This window comes from Enoplosus armatus, chromosome 16, assembly GCF_043641665.1.
Source record: "Enoplosus armatus isolate fEnoArm2 chromosome 16, fEnoArm2.hap1, whole genome shotgun sequence".
NCBI classification, from domain to species: Eukaryota; Metazoa; Chordata; class Actinopteri; order Centrarchiformes; family Enoplosidae; genus Enoplosus; species Enoplosus armatus.
The window spans coordinates 6,820,250-6,840,558 of NC_092195.1; the positions used below are offsets into that span (position 1 = coordinate 6,820,250).

Here is a 20,309-nt window from a genome sequence, read left to right on the forward strand (position 1 = left end):
CCAAGGTGCTGCATGTACATTTTATCATTAATGAATCATTACAGTAGTAGTTAGACCTGGTTATAATTACTGTACACACAGAAGAAATATGCTTGTTTTATAGCACTAAGGGAATTTGCTTGATGGTACACAAGGAAAAAGTCAAGAAAAATCACTTCCAATATGTTGGTCCTCTACATTAAAGTTAGACAGAAATTAAACACAGAAAAGGTTCCAGGGAACTTATCAACTTTGAGACCGTCAACAATATGGCTTTTGTAAATACCACTGGCATGAGAAAGAAGTAAAGAGGAATCGTCTTTGTTGGTATCCCAGTTGCCCTTGACAAATAGATGCTTTTATGCTTTGAACAAGTGTTTCCTATTTAAAAATTTCTTCCAACTAGCTGAGATAGTTGATGCTCTTGTACTTATTTTGACAGGCACTGAATTGTAAGTTGTCCTGACAAAAAAAAATATTTGACTCACCTTCCCTTTTGTATGTGCATATGCCTGTGTGTAAAATCATCAAGTGTTGAAGTTTGCTGTGAGACTAGAGTGGACTGTGTTTAAGATTGAACTAAATTGTGGTGGGCGTTTTTCTTATGTTTATTTTAGCGGTGAGGGTGTGAAGAGTGCCAAATTGACAGGCCTCCTCTCACATGCACATTTTCCACCTAAGAACAATGTGATGGTAGATTGAGCGAGACATCTTTCTTACGACCTCAGGAGTGGTGATTGATATGTGGTTAGATACAGTGTGTGTGTGTGTGTGTGTGTGTTGAGGATGAGAATGTGTGTGTGTGTGTGTGTGTGTTTGTGAGAGAAAGCTTGCGTATGTGCATTGTCTTCTCTAGTTGACTGCACAGCAAAAGCGTTGTGTGAGAGGCGGTTGTGTGCAGTCAGCAGACCTTGGGCCAGAGCAATGCCACTCTCAATCAGCTGCCTGTCTGTCTCCACAGCCATACATACCTCCAGCAGCCACAGATGAAAGGGTACCATCAAGGGCTAGAGAGAAAAGTGGCAGTCGGTGAGATATATTTACTGAAAGAAGAAAGCACAGAGTAGCCAGGAAAAAGAGACCGAGTAAAGGAAGCAAGAAATCCGAGAATATCAGGAACCTTAGGCAGAAAACAATTTCTATTCCAGAATCATCGCTGCAGCTTGATGCAGAAGTCTTTTTATTGAATACCAACACACGTTCCTTTCTGACGCTGATTTTCCACCGTGTTACCTCTCTCCACAGAGAACCCCAGGGAGTCTTGCTTCGAGCCGGGTCTGGTGCGCAATGGGACACGGGTGGGCGCCGACCTCAAGCTGGGCTCCACCGTCACCTACCACTGCGACAGTGGCTACACACTAGAGGGAGACCCAACCCTCACGTGCATCATGGGGGGAGATGGCAAGCCGAGCTGGAACAAACCCAAACCCATCTGCATAGGTAAACACTGACATCTGGAGACGGTTGTTAGGAACACAAACCACACCAGCGCTTATACATTTATCACATGTAAACATGCATTTGTGATGATGTGGTTTTTGCACAGAGCTGTGTCCTAAAGGTATATGTGTAGAGCTGTGTGGGTTTTACTAATGTTAATAGATGTGAGGGCGTAGTTTAATCTGCAGTTTGAAGAGAGCTCGGCACACTGCATATCTGCTCCTCACACTCACCACGAAACCTGCGTCATCCTGGCTGCTCTCTGACAATCCCGCGACATGACTAGCACACGCTGTGCATATTCCCCTGGAAAGCTGGTAAAAGATCCCCGACACCGCCGAATCTGGCTCTCACAGCGTGAAGCCTCGGTAATATGTCAGGTGGAATACACGCTCGCACCAAGCGCATTTTCACACAAGCATAAACACACATTCACATGCATGGGATCGGCATTTGCACAGAGATACAAGCACGCGTACAGCATTTTTAGGGGCTTTAAGCAAGAGAGGAGACTCGGGCCTCATCTCACCTAGGCTAACCCAGAGGGACACTTGGAAAACATTGCAATTTCACTGTGGCAAACACCAGGGACATCTTCCACCCAAAGCCCAATCAGACAAGAAAAGTAATTTAGGAGTAATGGAACAGGGGATGGAAAAGCAGGAGGTAGTGGAGAAATGGAATCTTGCACTATTGGCTTTACACCTTCCTTGTCTGTCTGCCCTGTCTCTTCATGTCTCATCTCTGTCTCTCTCCAGCTCCATGTGGTGGACAGTACTCAGGTTTGGAGGGAGTGGTCTTGTCTCCCGGTTACCCCGGAAACTACAGCAGTGCACGAACCTGTCTGTACTCTGTGGTCGTGCCCAAGGATTACGGTAAGTGGGTAATTATGTGTGTTTAATTAAGATGCAGTTATTCTATAATGCTAAGACTTTATTCAAGTGCTTCTCTCAATGCTACATATTCTTTCACTGCAGAAACGAATGAAAGTAAGAAGAAAACAGTTGAGCTTTTTTTCTCACCAGTGACAGATGCGTAGGAGACAACAAGTTTCTGGAAAACTTGTAAAAGCTCCCCCCCACACACACACACACCTTATCCTTAACTTGCAATTAAAGTGCTTTTGTCAGAGGTTTACTGAATGCATTTTTTTTTTCACATTTTCCTACACACGGTAAAATCACACAGTGATTGATAGTTCCCATATTCATCTGTCTCATTGCTATACACATATTTTCATGTTTCTTTGGTGGAGCAATTTAATCACTATCTTACACATCAGGCACACAATATGTCTGTCTCAGACACACACACATACACACACACACACCAAGAAATAATTGGTGTCTGGAAGATCCAGAGTTCCTGGAGTTTCACTACTTTTTGGCATTTCCATCTTAAAGGTCACAGCTTGCTTCCAATATGTGATCTGAGACTGTAGATGCAGCAAATGATTCCGAAAGCAAAACAATGCAGAAGTGTAACACAGCTCAAACATGCAACCACGGAAGCACTTACTTATTGCCCACAATGTCTCTCTGCTTCACTTTCTGTCCATCTTTCTCTCTCTTTGTCTCCTGCTTCCCTTTCTCTTCCCTCTGGCTCCCTTCAATGAGTTATCAACACCGTGCCTCTCTAAGGGAAAGCTCAAGTCCTATCATTGTTGAATTACACCAAACAGCAGCGGCTGGCATGTGTTTGGCTGTGGGGTACTTCACCCCAGTCTTTTTGAATGTCGAGGTCATGACGCCCATTCGGAGGTCCGGCACTGCTCCAAAATGACTGGGCACCCATCCTTCTTGGACCCTGTTGGCAACATATTTCACTCAATGAAGTCGAAGCGAGAGAGGAAATTGAAATAATTAAAGTCCACATTTGCATTTTCCTGGAAAATGACAGCGAGGCCCAAGGCAACACACTTTGTCGCGCATAGCCAAAATTGCTCTTGCCTCCATTCTTGCCACTTCTCATTAGACTGATGCACCAGCCCTAATGATAGGCTATTTTCCTCAATGCAGAGGACATGGTGGGTGTCACGGCAACCACTGGCTTCTCTTATCATAGTTAGAGGATGTACGAGTAAAAGAAACAACTGAAGTTGAGCAAGAGAAAACAAGTGTAACTCAGAAGATAAGGTCCAGCCACGACACCTAATGGAGAGCACTCGTCCTCTGTCCCCTCTCCCTCTTCCTCTTCATCCTTCTCTTTAACCTGCAATATTTGCAACACATAAAGTAGACACAGATTAGATGTGAAAGGGCTGAATATGTCTGGCAATAGCAGTATAAAGGGTGGGTTGAAAGGATGAAAGCTCCATAGTGGAGCTTTAGCTGCACATTGTGCAACAGATTGGCTGTCATTGGCAAAGCCTTTCATCTACTGACAAGCCATCAAGCCCAGACAGGATTGCTGATCTAGTCGTGTAATATCACTTTTTGGTTGTGTTGTCATAACTGGCGGTATTATCCACCTCACTTTAAAGAAGACATTTTGATTGAAAGTGCTGTTGAAAATGTTCTTTTTAATGTGGATAGATAGAGTGTCATTTCAAATGGATTTTAGAGTTTTCAGTGTGACTGTGATGCAGTCACTAATTACTGTTTTCACCTTGTGAGTCTGTGTGTGGTGTTTGTATGTCTGTCTGTGGACAGATATTGCCAACATGATCGCGCCACAACGGTGCAAGATGCAGTCACAAAACTTTACATATGTGTAGTAAGGCCAAGTTAGAAGACGGGCGTGGTCTGAGCAAGGGCGCCTCAAGTAGGCCCATATTATTTTAAGTCGTGGATCACTGTATGCGGATGTGGTCTGACCTATGAGCACTGAGTACTCATGTAATAATGTAGTAATGGCTACTGAGTACTCATGGGTCAGAACATCAACTTGTTGACAGGCTCTAGTTTTATCGAATTTTGGTTTCCTCTGATGTTCATTTTCTGTCCATGTTCTGTCTTTTCTAGTGGTCTTCAGTCAGTTCGCTTTCTTCCAGACAGCTCTGAATGACATTGTGGAGGTTTATGATGGGGCGACGCAACACTCCCGTGTTCTCAGCTCCCTTTCTGGAGCACACACAGGTATTTCAACAGAAACACATTCAGATGCCTGCACGCATTCACATTTTGGTTAGCTGCTATAATCAGACATCAAACTCTGGAAAATAGAAGCTATTTACACGGAAGTGCAGGTAGGCAAGACGTGACTCGTACTTGCTTGTACAGCTTTTGTTCCATATTGAGCAACAGCATGTGACAAATTTAGCAAATGTGATTTGACCATTGGCCATTATTTTTTGACACGACAGGGGACTAAATAAAATTCTTATCCCTTTCATAAGGATCCAGTTACACTCAGAGACAAATTGCTGACACAGGCAGAGCTGCTGTGGCTGCAGGTGGGCTCCAGTGAGCTGTAAAACAATTCAACAGTGACAACAACAACTTAAAGAGTCACAGGGATAACATATCAGCAGACAGGCGCAAGACTTGCATGCACGTACACCTGCATTGGTATTACACTAACACACACGTCAACTCTCAGGATATATACAGATGCAGTTATGTAGGCAAACAAGTGCACTCGCGCGCACACACACACACACACACACACTTGTGTGCCGGTTTAAGTCAGGGAAATGAGATAGGGATTTCCTCACTCCCTTTCATCAAGAAAAATAACTGCTTTTTTGCTTAAAGACCTGAAACAAAGAGACCTACTCAAAGCTGCATTAACATTACCACAAATAGTGAATGACAACCTTAAAGCGTGGGTATTACATTGATTTTTTATTTTTTTTTACTTTTTACTTTTTCATGCAACAGTCTAAATCCGAAATAAAGCCAAAATTGCTGCACGGATCCCCCCTTCCATGCCATCGCTTGCAGTAATGGCCTCAAATAAGCACAAAAAATATGGCCACATGCTTTCACAAATGTTTGTAATACTTTTATTTTTATTATTTTATTCAATAACAAAACCACATAATCCATCACACATTGAAGACAACAAAAAAAATTATAATTCAGACCATTTTCTGATTAATTATTCACAGTTTAGTTTTCCAGTTCTCCATGAAAAGCAACAGTATATTCCTGGGAAGTTAATTTAAAGACACAAGAAAACGTTCAACCAAGTTTGTGAGAAACATTTCACTACTACACTATTGACTACTGTCTTTCCCAACCAATCATTACCATAGCTCCTTGCCCCAACCCTGAATTTACTTTGATCTTATTCTTTACCTTTACCTGGGCATAATCCTAACCTTAGTTTTATTCTTAATCCTAAATAATTTCTAAATCTAGAAAGTCCCTGAATGAAGTGATGGCTGCCTGAATAGCCCTCTTAGCAAATTTTAATTAATCAATTAATAGAAGTCTAGAACACAGTACACAAATATAGAAGAACTGAATGAAGCAGTTATGGTGGAGCAAACAGCAAACAGAATAACTGTTATGAGGCTAAAAGTCAGAAGGTGAAGGAGAACAAATAATTTCTGTTGCAACAGTATTGTAAAACTGAAGATGTATGAATGTAATAAATGCCACAACTGTGTTAACGGGCGACAAAAGAAATGGCTTGAATAGGGGAGGTCCGACTTTTCAGGAGGGGTCGAGTGAGAAGGTGTGCGAGTTTAGGGCAGCTCTCCATCTCAGCCTGCCCCCGCCCTGTGGCTTGACAAAAGCAAAATGATTACTTTGGTTTGTGTCCAGGGCAGCCTCAGAAAATCCAGTTTACAGCTCAATAAACAGGACGCTATATTAACTGCGGACTCCTGGCGGCAGGTTCACAGCGCACTCTAACCAGGCATGGCAGAGCAGATCTGACACACTTTGGCAAGGGAAGAGAGACTTTTAGCCCACACAGACAACGGTGCTGAAGAACCAGTGCGCGCAGGCATAACTAGCATGAATTAAGCATAATCTGGAAGTGCGTACCTGCATCTACCACGCAGATACACCGAAGCTCACAAATCCACTAACATACACATCTGCAAGCTTAAAAAGCAAGAAATTTACCCATACAGTCTAAAAGTACAAGCTGTCATTATGTGCAGTAAATATATAGTCAGGTAATGAGTATTTTAGTGGTTGGCAGGACATTATTTGTCAAGCATGGCAAAGTACAGTAGTCAAAACACAAGGTAGGTTGCTGTGATTATGCTGACCTTGAGAAGCATATTAAATGAAGTGTAGCATTCGACAGTATGTTTTCATTACTGTCATGTCTGGCGAGGCAAGTCACTCTTTTTGAGAAGAAAAGGTAGTGATTGTGAATTTATCTGAGGAGGTGGTGACAAATAGAGTAAAATGACAGGAAAGGGAGAGTTGAGTAAGTGAATGGTAAAAGGTGGGAAATGCAGAAAGAGAAAGAGACAACGTGTAGGCAGAAAGGACAAAAGGACTGAATCAAGAAATCAGAGACGTATCTTAATGCTAATTTTTGAATTGATTGGGGTTTTTTTCAGTCAATTGTCCCTCTCTTGGGCTCTCATTTTAAGTGTGAATAGGGAGTCTGTTTTAATTCAACTACATTTACGTTTTACCACTTTTAATGCTAATGCACATGTGCAACTTTTGTTTCACTGCAAGCATGCTGCTGAATGAAAACATGTATTCCTAAAATGTAAAAATCTCTTCCCATAAAACAGAGTGGTGCTGCACTAACTCTGTTTCCAGCTGTAAACCTGTTTGAGCTGTGGTTTAACAGCTGGAGCGTTAATCTCTGACATTTATCCCCATGACTGCTCTATCTGAACCAGTGCACACCAACAACAACCGCCACTGACTTTTGATCATTGACTTCCAGCCAAAGCCATATCTGTCCTTGTAAGTCTTTCACATGACAGCATAGAGGATCATTTTAAGGGCAAAGTGGTTTGGATTGGAAAGTGGCCAGAGGGTTGATAAGTTACATGCTGACATATGTTTGATCTGTCTGGATGAATACCTGCCGAGCACAGCAAATTATGAAACACTGTCACCATGATAGCACGCAGGAAGGGCTCCCTCTAATAAACTACCCAGCATGCCTTAGGGATCCTACAGTGGAGCTCGAACAGTCACGGCGATGACGCATTAAGAAACGGTGTCATCGGAGCTATGTCAGGACGCCACACTTAAAGGCGCATAAATATTCACCCACGAAAGAATCTGAGCAAAAACATGCACGCACAGGATAGACTCACACACACACACACAGATGTTGCCTCTGGGGTTAAGCACGTCTGCCTCGCACTACAGTGTGACAGCAAGCAGACGCAGAGTAATGAGATCCACTGCAGAGAGCCAGTCAGGAGCACACTGAGAGAGAGACAGAGAGGCAGAGACAGAGATGCTCACACTTTGTAACATGTTCTACGTCAGTCAACAAATGGTTTTCCACCACAGTAGATACATCATGGGGCTTTTCCTTGTCTTTAATTACTCTATAAGCCGATGGGGATAGCAGGTAATCATATATCCTCTGTCAAAGGATTTGATTTATAGTAAGATTTAAAATTTTGGCACAGATAAATGTTTTTATAATAAACTTACAGTAGCCCCATAAAGTATTAATCCCCTACATTTCTCAGCAAATAGTCCCTAATGCAATGTTTAAAAATCTCACAAACTGCATTACATTTCAGTTAAAAAAACTAATTTCACGCACAAACAAAACACAAATGTGAGGCCTTTCTGCACGAATAGGTTTTCAGAAGCCAAATAAAACAAAACCTGACCAAATGTGCTGCTCCAAAACCTGCGAGCGACAACAACAAAAGCTCGATCACCCATGGTCTTGAGTTTTGACAGATGGACAGCCACTAAGCTCTGGTCGGGTGACCTTAGTGTCCTGCCTGTACAGTATGCTGTTAACACTTCCTGAATGTAAGCCGGAGCTTGATTGTGGAGAGCCTTACGCTGCAGGTGATAAACCCGACCAATTTGATTCTGTATTCACACACAGCCGATGAAGAAAAGCCAGGGGAGGTGTGATCTCTGCAGCTGGTTCTACAGCACTTAGATTTCAAACCAGCTGCACATTTTCCAGTAATGATTTGTTAATTGTGAATGTGTACAGAGAGAGACAAAGACATTAACTGTAAATTAGAAAAATTTCTAAAAACAAGAACTTGACAGTGAGCTGACGTAGTTTAAGCCTCACATGCTGATCAAAAGTAGCTGCTTAGCTCCCAGAACATGACTTGATACGCTGTAGGCAGACTGCAGTCAGGCGCTCAGCTGAACCTGTGACACAATGGTATCAGTGCCAATAATCAGGACTCCCATTTAGTGACAAGGGACACAGGAGGAAATTGTTGGCTAACCAATAAGCATAGCAGATAAGCAAAGACCTGTATGACAGTAAAATATTGGGATAATCTTAATAATCGCCATGCATTTGCATATTGCGATATGCTCAGTATGCCTTATAAAGCCTTACAAGCATGTTATATCTTCACATGTTATATTTTCACCTGGCACTGCTCTGGACTGAACAGCAGATTTTCACTCAAGTCAGATATCTACGTACTATTTTTTCGCACTTTCCTGCAGTGCTGCACATGAACATAGCTTCCAAATATATCCATATTCACAGACCTGCAGTTATGTCCCCTTTCACACAATCATTAGCACAATTCTTGCACTTGCATTTACACTTACAAGTGTCATGCAGGACAGACAGATTGAGTCCTTAAAATAGTCACTAATATTCACACTCAGATTGTATTGCACGAAACAGATGCAGGAGGTTTTAGTTACTTAACTGCGTAGGTGATTAGATGGTAATTATGCTGCTAGAAACAGTGATGTGTGCCCACACCAATATAAACTGAACATTACAAACTGTTTCTTCAACTTTTCCCCATCTCAGGCGAGTCGTTGCCATTAGCAACCTCCAACCAAATCGTGATCCGCTTCACCTCCAAAGGCCAATCCAGCTCTAGAGGGTTCCACCTGGTCTACCAGGGTAAGTGTGTAACACACAGGCACACGCACAACTGCACACAAACAAATCCTACTGCCATGTTTCTTTTGGATTCCCTGTGTTCGAACAGCCACAGTTCCCCTCCATAATAGATGACTTTCTGACTGATTTCCAAAGGATTCGCCTTCAGCCACTGTTTCAGCTGTGATGTACGTGTGTCTGTGTGTGTGTGTGTGTCGGCAGAAGCGTGTGCTCGGGAGCATTAACACTGTAGAAGTGTAGCAGTCTGTTGAAAAGGTTGTGCTTAAACTCCCCTGCTCTTCTATTCCCCTAAGAGGGACTTTTCTCTTGAATTCTTATTTTCCTTAAAGAGCCAATGCTCTGTACCAGAAATGACATTTGCTGCAGATATCCAAAGGCAATGGCAGCTCTGGAGAAAGTTTAATGAATAAATAATTCATGTTTTGTATTTTATTGTAAGTTAGCTGGTGGAACCACAAGGCAAAGAGAAGCTATATTTTGTATTATCTGTTTGGGACACAGTGTGATCGTCATGTGAATGTGAACTTTTCTAACAAATCACTCCATTGTTTGTATCTCATTTGGTGGGATTCTTAGAGTGTTTGGAAAACTAATCGTAATATCTATCATGAACTGGCTACAGGATAATCAGTAGCAGAGAGAAACAAAACAGCCTTATATTTTCTTGGAGATGACACAGATAATGACTTCAAATCAACAACAGCCACCTATAATCACCCTGTTTTTCCCTCCAAAGCTGTGCCACGGACCAGCGCCACCCAGTGCAGCTCAGTCCCTGAGCCCCGGAATGGCCGCCGCATGGGTAACAACTTCGCTGTTGGCGCTGTGATCCGCTTTGAGTGCAGCCCAGGTTATGTGCTGGAAGGATCGAGTGCCATTGAATGTTTGACAGTCCCCAATGCCCTGGCACAATGGAACAGCTCCATACCCAGCTGTATAGGTAGGGCCTGAATACTCAAACACAGACAACAAACAGAGTCTCAAACACACACACACACACACACTAAACACTTGCCATCCAGTCTGTGTGTGTTTTATATTGTTTGTTTGTTTGTTTCTCTTGCTTTCTTTCTCGGTTTCTGTCTTTATTTGTTTGTTTGTTCCTTTCCTCACTTTCTTCCCATCTCTCCCTCTGTCGCTGCGTCTCTCCCACTTGCTTTGAGTGTCAGACTCTCGTTACTCTGACACAGATGTGGGCTGCCAGCCATTGCCTGTAGCGATACAGCGAGATTCAGCTACGCGACACACAGGTGGCAGGTGGTGCTGAGGGTCACAAATGCACACAGACACACACTCACATGGAGATATCCACTCATAAATACAAAGACACACTCCCACACACATACAGCTGGAGCAGATGCTCCTATGCTGTCACCAGATGTGTAAATGTGCAGAACAAGCTGGGAGGACAGTGTTTGAAGACTGTAAACACACCTTAGGAGTGTTACAGTGTGTCTATTATAATGTACGCGTGCTTAGATAATTAAGCTTCTCTTTCTTAATAAACTATTCTGTCATGATTTTTTTTCCCTTATCTTTTGGTTAACTTGTTGTGTGATCTTCATCCTGTTTGCAATATTGACACTTATTCCTTAATCCTAAAAGCAGAATCACATCTATGTTTGGGGAAAAAGATTAAGGAGGAAGATTAATATTAACATATTTTTTAATAGTAATTTCAGTGTGCAAATTTATGCATGCTGGTATGCATATACCTAATCTTCCTCTCCCTACATCTTTGTACATCCCAGTGGAGCCATGATCCATTTGGCACACTGCTAATTTGATTTACATCTTTTCCTCCCTGTCCCTTTTTTCCTGCAGTTCCATGTGGAGGCAATCTGACCCATCGAACTGGCACCATCTTATCTCCTGGCTTTCCTGAGCCTTACCTCAACAGCCTCAACTGTGTCTGGAAGATCACTGTTCCTGAAGGATCAGGAATCCAGGTTTGTATAATGGAGTTTCTACCTGGCATCTGGGTGACTGAATTATAATAATCAGATGAGCAAAAATGAGTTAAATCCATGAGTCAATAAGAGACTGACTGAGAGTGTGAAAACATTACATCCCCAAACCCATCCCAAATCCAATCCCATATTTCCAGTCCACATGCAACCCAAGGAAGTAACCCTCTCATAGTAGTCTACAAATATTGAAAGCCAGGATACCAGCTCATGGGGAACAAGACGTGTGACAAAATGTTAACTGTTCAGATCAAAGACCTTAGATGTCACGAGAAGTCAAACTCTGTGTTTTGGGAAGGAAAAGAAACAAAATCCACTCAGGTATACTACAGATGTATAAAAATGTAAGAACAGATTTAGATTGCACGGTTTTAGTTTTATATCTGCCTACTGTCAGCATGTTAGTCTATAATATTTTCCAGGGACCGGTCTGTTAACTTGAAACTAATTGAACAACCCCTTTTTAAAACAGTCCCTGGTCCAACTGTTAAAGGAATTAACATATTTTATTTACCTTTAGCCTGTGGCCTTTACAGCCCTGCATGGTCTTGTCAACACGCTCCTGCGTAATGATATGTTTTCAGCTTACCAAGGGCTAATTAACAGAGCTACCCTTAGTACATCAAGGTATAGCATTTACAGTTCTCAGGGTGCAGGGGAGCTGCTAAATGATAGAGTCTATAGACTTCACAGAGGCTCAGAATTTCATTTTGCAGATCTCTATACCAGAAAGATTGCACAACCTGAAATAAATTTGTATATAATTGCCTCTTCAATTACTTTGCTTTTTCTTTCTTGGTAGTTAATTCAGTTTGCATATTCTTATTCTTTGATGCGTGTGTGATGGAACTCCACCAGGAACCTGGGCAAGGTCCCCGTGGATCTGCCCAACGGAAAGTTTTTAGGCTTATGCTTTAGCCTCTGTGGCTAATGACCTCGGTGCCGTCCCTTAGCTATTAGCTCCTCTACCTCAGCTGACTGTCCTTGCAGGTCAAATAAACAAGATGGCCCACAGGCGCACTTAGCATGCTGTGCTACACACTAATCGCAATAGCTTGGAGGTAAAATAGCCCAAGAATAAGAGCAGAGAGCTGACTGCACGCACACCCTCTGAAAGGCAAACAGCATGACTGACATCAGTATAGTCTGGTAATGATATGAGAGTTTGTGTTCTATGGGCCAACATTACACACCCAGACACACACACCTCCTCAAGGGGTTGCTACCAAAATGTGACGTGCTAACTGTAGAGGGTTTGCTGCTCTGTGTCTATGTTCCTCATCCCTACTATTTCTACTCCACCTCATCTCTTTCTCTCTGTCTTCCTCACCGTTGCTCCCCTTCTACCAGCTAGCAGAGACACATTAGATTGGAGTGTCACGATCCAGAATAGAACTTAAAGGAGTGAGGTGCATCGCCGGCACATTTGCCGTGGCCCCCTAATGAAAGATCAATCTGTGATCTGCGCCGTCTCCCCGGGATGCGCCAGAGCCCCCACCGCCCCTTTAACTGGCTCGTATCCGATCTATAACCATCAGAGACAGACGACGAATGAATGTGAGAGGGAACAGAAAGCGAGGGTAAAAGAATGAAGGAGAAATGGATGAACTTTAGCTAAAGACGGAGGATGGCACAGGGTACAGTGTCCACATGGTGCTCTGGAAATTTTACATATTAGGGGTAAGCCTACCACTTCCTTTGGTCACCTTTCAAAGTTTTAAAATCCATCATTTAGGCAACCTGGATTGTGAGAATACAAAAAGCTATCCTTACAGTATGTGGTACCATTTTTCTCAACAGTGGCAAGTCCTTCATGGCTTTGATTTTCATTTTTCACGCTTTATGTACTTAGAACAGTATAAAAAGACAAAAAAGTTATATGAGCCTTTCAAGGCACTCTAAAGTACAAAGGGGAGGATTGAAAATGGTTGACTTTTAGGATGTTTGTCATGCTGGGAAATGCCTTTATGTGACATTTTGACAAGGAGTTAACTGTGTCAGGGCCGGGACAACTGCTGCTCTGAAGGTGAGAGTAGTTACTTGTCAAATGGCCATTTTTTTGAGTTCTTTACACTGTGTTCCCTTTATCACATGCACCCTTTTATGTTGTGTTCTCCCACTCAGCAATCTTCGATCCTTCAACCTCATTTTTGATTTTCCTACACATACACACCCCTGACCCTACTGTTACTGCTCTGCTCCGCTCCCTATGTCCCATCCTTTAATGCCTCTGTCTCTCCATAGCCGTGGCAGGAGGCATTATGTATTCGGGTTGTCCGTCTGTCTAGCTGTTCCATCCTCGTGAATGTGATGTCTCAGGAACGCCTTGAGAGAATTTCTATTTCAAATACGTCCACTTGGACTCGACGATGAACTGATTAGAATTTGGTTGTCAAAGGGCACGGTCACTGTGACTGCATAAAACATGTTTTTGGCCATAACTCAAGAATTTATGTGGTAATTCTGACAAAATTTCACACAGATGTTTGATGGGATACAATGATGAAATGATGACATTTTTTTACCAAAAGGTCATAGGTCAACATCACTGTGACATCATAATGTCCTGAGAAAAACACTTTTTTGGCCGTTATTCAACACCATAACTCAGGAACAGAAGGGGAGATTGTGACCATATTTCACAGTTGGTCGGATACTGAATAGTTGACACTTTTGACTCAAAGGTCAAAGTTCATTGTGACCTCAAATGCCTCAATTTCGAGCATCATTGGAATCACGTGACTGCAAAGAACGTATTGGAGCACGCCTAGCTAATTGTCCTGTGAGTAAGTGAGTGAGTGAGTTTCACCTACAGCTCATAGAGAGGCTTCACATCTCAAAATGCCAGGAGAAAACAAAAGCACCACATTAATCAGTACAACAATGTATATTCACTGGAATCATACATAATTATGTCATCAATATACTTCCATTTAACCAAAACATGCACTTTATAGCTTTTATTCAATTCCTTCCAAGTATTCACTACATATATTATGAGTCTGTTTCATAATATGAGTGAGTTTCGCTAATAGTGTTCCTCTTCCATCCCCGCTGTCTGTCTGTCTCTTCCCTGTCTCAGATCCAGGTAATCAGCTTTGTCACAGAGCAGAACTGGGACTCACTGGAGGTGTTTGACGGAGGAGACAACACTGACACCATGCTGGGCAGCTTCTCAGGTATTGCTGTACATGTGTGCATTTATTTTCTTGCAATTGTTGGCCTTTTCTGTGTGGAGTTGAAGTGAACATCTGTTTACAGTTTCTATGACTGTGTTACTCCCCTCATAGTGATGATACAGCAGCTGGGAATTCTCCTTTTGTTTGTGCTTGGAACACAACCAAAAGTAAATGTTAGATGTACCCTGAAGTAAAGAGATGAAAGAGAAATGCCAGGCTCACAAATTTGAGTTATTAAACGACCAATTTAAGGTCATACAGTATCTGTAGAGCATGTGATTTTATTGTGTGATGGGGTTTTTTTTTTGTTTTCTTTCATTATCTGCTGATTACATAGCCACACATTGGAAGGAACAAATGCCTCTGTTCTTTGTCTTGTTAAAAGCGAGTAGATCACGCTGTTATGCCTCTGCTTCCCAAAATATCCTAATGCACCTATAAATAACCATTCATGCATACATTTATGCTGCATGCACACACACAAACACACACACACTCTCTTAAATCTGCAAACGTAAAAAGAACAAGCGTTTCAGCTATTTGCCAGTAGCTTATACAGTTAGTTATGGTCGGCCTATGAAGGAGATAGCACTTCTAAACTCCACTATTAATCTTCTCCCCAAGGCACCACGGTCCCAGCTCTCCTCAACAGCACCTCCAACCAACTCTACCTCCACTTTTTCTCTGATATTAGTGTGTCTGCAGCTGGATTCAGGCTGGAATACAAAAGTAAGTACAGTTCTTATCTTGCTGGTAGTCTTTCTCCCCAGGGTCAGATGTCTTTCCTGCAATGTTTTAGTCACATTTTGCATTATGACTTTTTTTAACCCTATCCTTTATGTTTGCTGTGAAATTATTAAGTTGCCTTTCTTTTTTCTCTGTCTGTTTTCATCTCTTCTTTATCCCCTCAGCGGTGTCTCTGACAAACTGTCCAGAGCCTGTGGTTCCTATGAACGGCATCAAGGTTGGGGAGCGTCTTCAGATGAATAATGTGGTGTCTTTCCAGTGTGAACCCGGATACACTCTACAGGTAACATCTCCAAGCTTCAGATATGGTTCAGTCATAAATGACCACGAAACCACCCAGATGCTTATCCTTTTTATTGCCTTTGTCAGTGTCACTCTTGTCAGTCGTTCTTTTCTTCGGTTATCCCCCTCAAGCAGGGATCACATTTTACAATAGTGGACAAAGCAAAATGGCACAAAGACTGGATGGACTGGATCACGTAGCCAGACATTTTAGGTTCATTTCAGATAAAAATTTTTACAGCAGTGAACTGTATGCTCTGATTATGTTAATGTCAAATCAATGTAAACATATTAGCAATAATATGTGTATGAGTACTCGGACTTTAGCATTAATAGATGCCAGTTAGGGAATGTGTAGCCATTATTTGCATCTCTTTTCCTGTGACCAAATTATGCATGTGCTGAGCTCAGTGTTTTGCAAAAACTGTCTATGTATAGATTAAGGGATGAATGTCATGATTCACCTCTGTCATCCACCCTGGATGACAGTTTTCCCCTTAAGTTGCTCAAATAAGTATAGCCAAAGGCAGGATAGGTACCTGGACAAGCATCCTCCATCTGCTGCCAATAATTTATAGGACGTGGTGCTATAAACTCAGAATTCTGCTCTGCCTCCCAGTTTGACTGTGTTCTTCACATCCTCCAGTGCTTTCCCTTTAGTCATCTGGGCTTCAGGAGGCAGATGGTGACATCTGTGGAACACATTGGATGCAGTAATTCACACAAATTCTATTTGAAAGTCCCCTCTCCACGCTACACTACACAAGTCCATCAAGTGTTGCCACCCAGAAAAACTAAGTTTGGTCCATGTTCCCCTTCTTTTCAACTGGTTTTGCTTTGCATTGTTTTATTGTAATAGACATAATATAGTCAAATGGCTGTGACAAAGAGTTTTGGTGATGTTTGATAGCAGCAGCACAAGAAGCAGGTTTTAGCAAAAAAGGATTGGGAGAATTATTTCAATTCATTTTCAACTTGAAAATATCTGAAATCATTGTCAACCATTGCAGTAGCCGTCCTTAATCAGTGAGACGTGTGAGCGCTTTATAACAGTTCTAAAGACTTCACCAGCATGTTGTCTTACTCCTCCAGTATCTTATGTCTTAGTAGAGTGGGTGTCAGGCTTACTCTGACTATGACTATAGATGTGTTTTCAGAAAAGGTCAGCTGAGTCAGTCCATTATGTTCTGACATCAGATTTTTTTGTTATTATCAAATGCGTAATCTTTATGGTGAGTTAGCTTTGACTCAATTGCAGAGCTTTCAGGAAAGATGCTGTAGCGCTTATTTTGGCAGTGCAACAATAAATGTTCCTTAATATGCCTGTGATGCTCCCTCGCTATTATTCTGTCACTTCAGATGGATGTAGTCGTTTAGTCGCCACGTGAAGTCATGTGGAGACAGGCAGCAGGTTCAAATAATTGGAGCAACAGATGAGTGACAGTGGGGAGAACAAATTAATTAATCTCCTGTTATTTGTTGCACTTTTGTCTTTCTGTCTGTTTCTGTGTGTGTGCAGGGGAACTCGCATATCACCTGTATGCCCGGAACCGTCAGACGATGGAACTACCCACCTCCTCTCTGCATAGGTAACAATGCCTTCTTTTTCCTGCAATTGCCTCCATGTCCTGCCCTCCCTCAGTTTCTACATTTTTCTACGTTGTTACTTTTTCCTGTAGGTATCCTTTACCTTGCCAAGCACACCAGCTAAGCATACGCGTAGGCGCTTAAGTCATCATAAGTCTTTGAAAGAAGATACGTTTTAGCTTTCCAATACTGTGTCACAGCTCACACACAGAAACACTTTATATGACAGACATAACCTAGCTCTTGAATCCATCAGAAAATGAAGAAAATAGGAGATATGAACAAAGTTCTATTTCACTAGTTAGTGTTTTTGTTTGAGTTTGAGAGCTTTTGCTTTTTAAAATGAGTTTGATATTTCTAGCTTGAAAGCTTAGCGCACACACTGAATGAAATTGCATTAGGTTCCTTCCCCATTTTGCACCTCAAGTCTTCCTGCCTGTGAGAGTGCCTTGATAAATGGGTTCCACTTATTGGAACAACCTACTATTGCCTAATTAGTTCCATCTCAGACCGTGATTGGTTGAAATCGAGGGAAGATTCATCGTGTTCACAGGCATCAGCAGTTTCCTGATTACCTCTGGCTTGTCGAGCTGCTACAGGATAACATTTAACCCCTCACTTCTTCCTTACAGAAACACAATGCTACAGCACTGTGTGATTTCTCCTTCCTCTGACTTATGTCGGCTGTTTGTCCCATTTATTTCTTAATCTTTTTCACTGTGTTTGCTTTTTTTCCTCGCAGTACCTCTGTCTTTCTTTTTCTCCTTGAGTCAGCTAATTCTTTTACCATTAGTTTCAGCATCCTTTCATCTTTTTAATTCTGGCATCAGACTCTTTTCATCTTTCTTGATCCCGTCATCGCTTTAACTCAGTATTTCCATACTTTTTTTTTTTCCTCATTTCACCTTTTCGCTAGCTCTTTTGAGTCTTAGTCCTTGATTTCAGTCAAGGAAACATTCATCCGGCACTGGTTTTCAATGAAAGACAAGGATAAAGAGCTGGACAAAGATATAGTACATGGCACTTCGATATCTCAAGTAGAAAGAAAAGAGCTCCATAGTTCCTTAAAAGTGAGATGAATTGTACCATTTGATGGCTCTTTATATTTCAGTTTAAACTATTCTCATTAATTTGGTCGTTTTTACATTGAATTCTGTTGAACATGTTGTTATCATTGCTAATTAAAAAATGAACCTACATTGATTTGATTGAAAAAGGAGACATTTAATGTGATGAAAGGATTATGTTTTAGGGGAAGGTGCTTATTATTAGAATTGATTGGAGCACATCAGTCAAAAACAATCTCATCTTGCCTTCAAGCAATGTGAACCCACAACAACAGGGTTTGGCTTCAGTCTGTGGTTTCTCACCTCAGCCTTACAGGCTTTTGAATTTAAGTTCAAAATGACTAAATGTTTCACCTCTGCTATGCTGTGACTAACTCACATTATACTACACCGTTTCTTTCTCATAAAAAGTCAGCATGTATTTTCTGCCAGCACTACAGGTATTCCCACTCCCACTAAACAAAGAACTGTAGTGAGCCATGTTTGTAATGTTATTTTAATCTGGGAGAATCACTGTTTGCAGATGCTGATGAAATGTTTTGTCCGCCCTCTGCCAGCTCAATGTGGTGGAATCCGGGAGGAGATGGAGGGCATGATTCTCAGTCCTGGTTTCCCTGGCAACTACCCTAGCAACAGTGACTGCACCTGGAGAATTTACCTGCCAGTTGGTTACGGTGAGCTTCGTGAGAGGCTCTTACAGCATTCTACACTTTGGCATTTCCACACTCAAGAACCTTTAATTATATAAGATGTGGGGCTGGATTGTGGAATGACAACATTTGTAGTAGATGCATGTGGTTAAACTCATTTAGATCTCAGCACCTGTGCGGGAGTACTTTAGTAGTATTTCAGGAAGAGGATGGCATTTCTTTTTTAATTTCCTCCCACCCTTTTCTCAACACGTCTTCTTTCTTCGTTTCCCAGGAGCCCACATGCAGTTCCTAAACTTCTCCACCGAGGCCAACCATGATTTCCTTGAGATACGCAACGGGCCCCTTGATACGAGCGCAGTGATTGGTCGATTCAGCGGCCAGGACATTACCTCCTCCCTTCTCACCACCTCCCATGAGACCACAGTATATTTCCATAGTGACCACTCACAGAACAAACCGGGGTTCAGATTCGAGTACCAGGGTAAGAGACCAAACAGGAGAATGTGCAAGAAAGTGTACTTAAAGCTCCTAGTAAAAGATGCAGAAGATTGGAGCATGAAATTATGATCAGCCCTAGGATAGTCTCAGACAGAAATAGACTTGGTTAATATGTATTTATAATAATGAGCATAATCACCATGACTAAATTTTGCTAATTGCAGAGCCGAGCCAGAATCAGTATTGTGAGTTACTTTTCTTCTGCAAAGCTTGATCAAACTAGTAATTACTTCAGTGTTGCTGGTGCCTTTTGGCTGCTTCAAACCATCTTTGCTGTCACTGAAATGTGGTTCAGCAGAGGTGCTGGGAATGTAACTATAATGATCAGACCTATTCACACAATCACAGAATCCCTATAAGAATGAAAGTCACACAGATGAATAGTGTGTCTCTGGGAGTGTTACCTTTTTTTTTCTCCATGTTCACTTATGTGCTATTAATGTCACTTCACTGTGAGGTGTATGCATGTAAAGCCATAACATTACTGAATTAGCCCTACAACAGACTGTGTCGGACTAATCAGCCCACAGAGCCAGTAAATTCCCCAGATCTATAAATCCCTGTATATAAAACTGTTGATCACTTAAAAGATTCCTTCCTTCACCATGTGCCAATAAAATGCTTCACTGCATATCTGCATATCTGCAAGGAATAAATTACCCTTGTCTGCAAGTGCAACAGGCACACAAAGTTTGTGTTTTTTGATTCAACAAACAAGCCGGCAAATCGAAAGGTAGCATTGTTCATTTACATAATTATGTTTACATTAGCATATAAATCAAGCATTATATTTGCAAATACCCCTTTTTTTGCTGTATTTGCATGAGTTGCATCTCTTACAAAGGGAATCTGTGATCCATAGAAATCAATTTCTTTAGTCATATTTATATCCTGGCTCTTCAAGGCTCACTGCCTGCTTTGCTTTTGTATCCAAGAGAAAAAAGAAAAAATGAAAAA

General features: G+C 41.8%; 1 protein-coding gene across 1 annotated transcript in view; it reads left to right on the forward strand.

Moving 5' to 3' along the window:
- The window catches only part of csmd2 (CUB and Sushi multiple domains 2), a 217,233-nt gene that overhangs the window by 150,857 nt on the left and 46,067 nt on the right, over positions 1 to 20,309 (forward strand). Inside the window, exons 31-42 of the mRNA XM_070921819.1 lie at positions 1,225 to 1,419; positions 2,178 to 2,294; positions 4,383 to 4,496; positions 9,277 to 9,372; positions 10,109 to 10,312; positions 11,197 to 11,321; positions 14,422 to 14,518; positions 15,143 to 15,247; positions 15,430 to 15,548; positions 17,067 to 17,136; positions 18,759 to 18,875; positions 19,126 to 19,335. Coding sequence (XP_070777920.1) covers positions 1,225 to 1,419; positions 2,178 to 2,294; positions 4,383 to 4,496; positions 9,277 to 9,372; positions 10,109 to 10,312; positions 11,197 to 11,321; positions 14,422 to 14,518; positions 15,143 to 15,247; positions 15,430 to 15,548; positions 17,067 to 17,136; positions 18,759 to 18,875; positions 19,126 to 19,335 — 1,569 coding nt within the window. The remainder of the gene's footprint in view (positions 1 to 1,224; positions 1,420 to 2,177; positions 2,295 to 4,382; positions 4,497 to 9,276; positions 9,373 to 10,108; positions 10,313 to 11,196; positions 11,322 to 14,421; positions 14,519 to 15,142; positions 15,248 to 15,429; positions 15,549 to 17,066; positions 17,137 to 18,758; positions 18,876 to 19,125; positions 19,336 to 20,309) is intronic.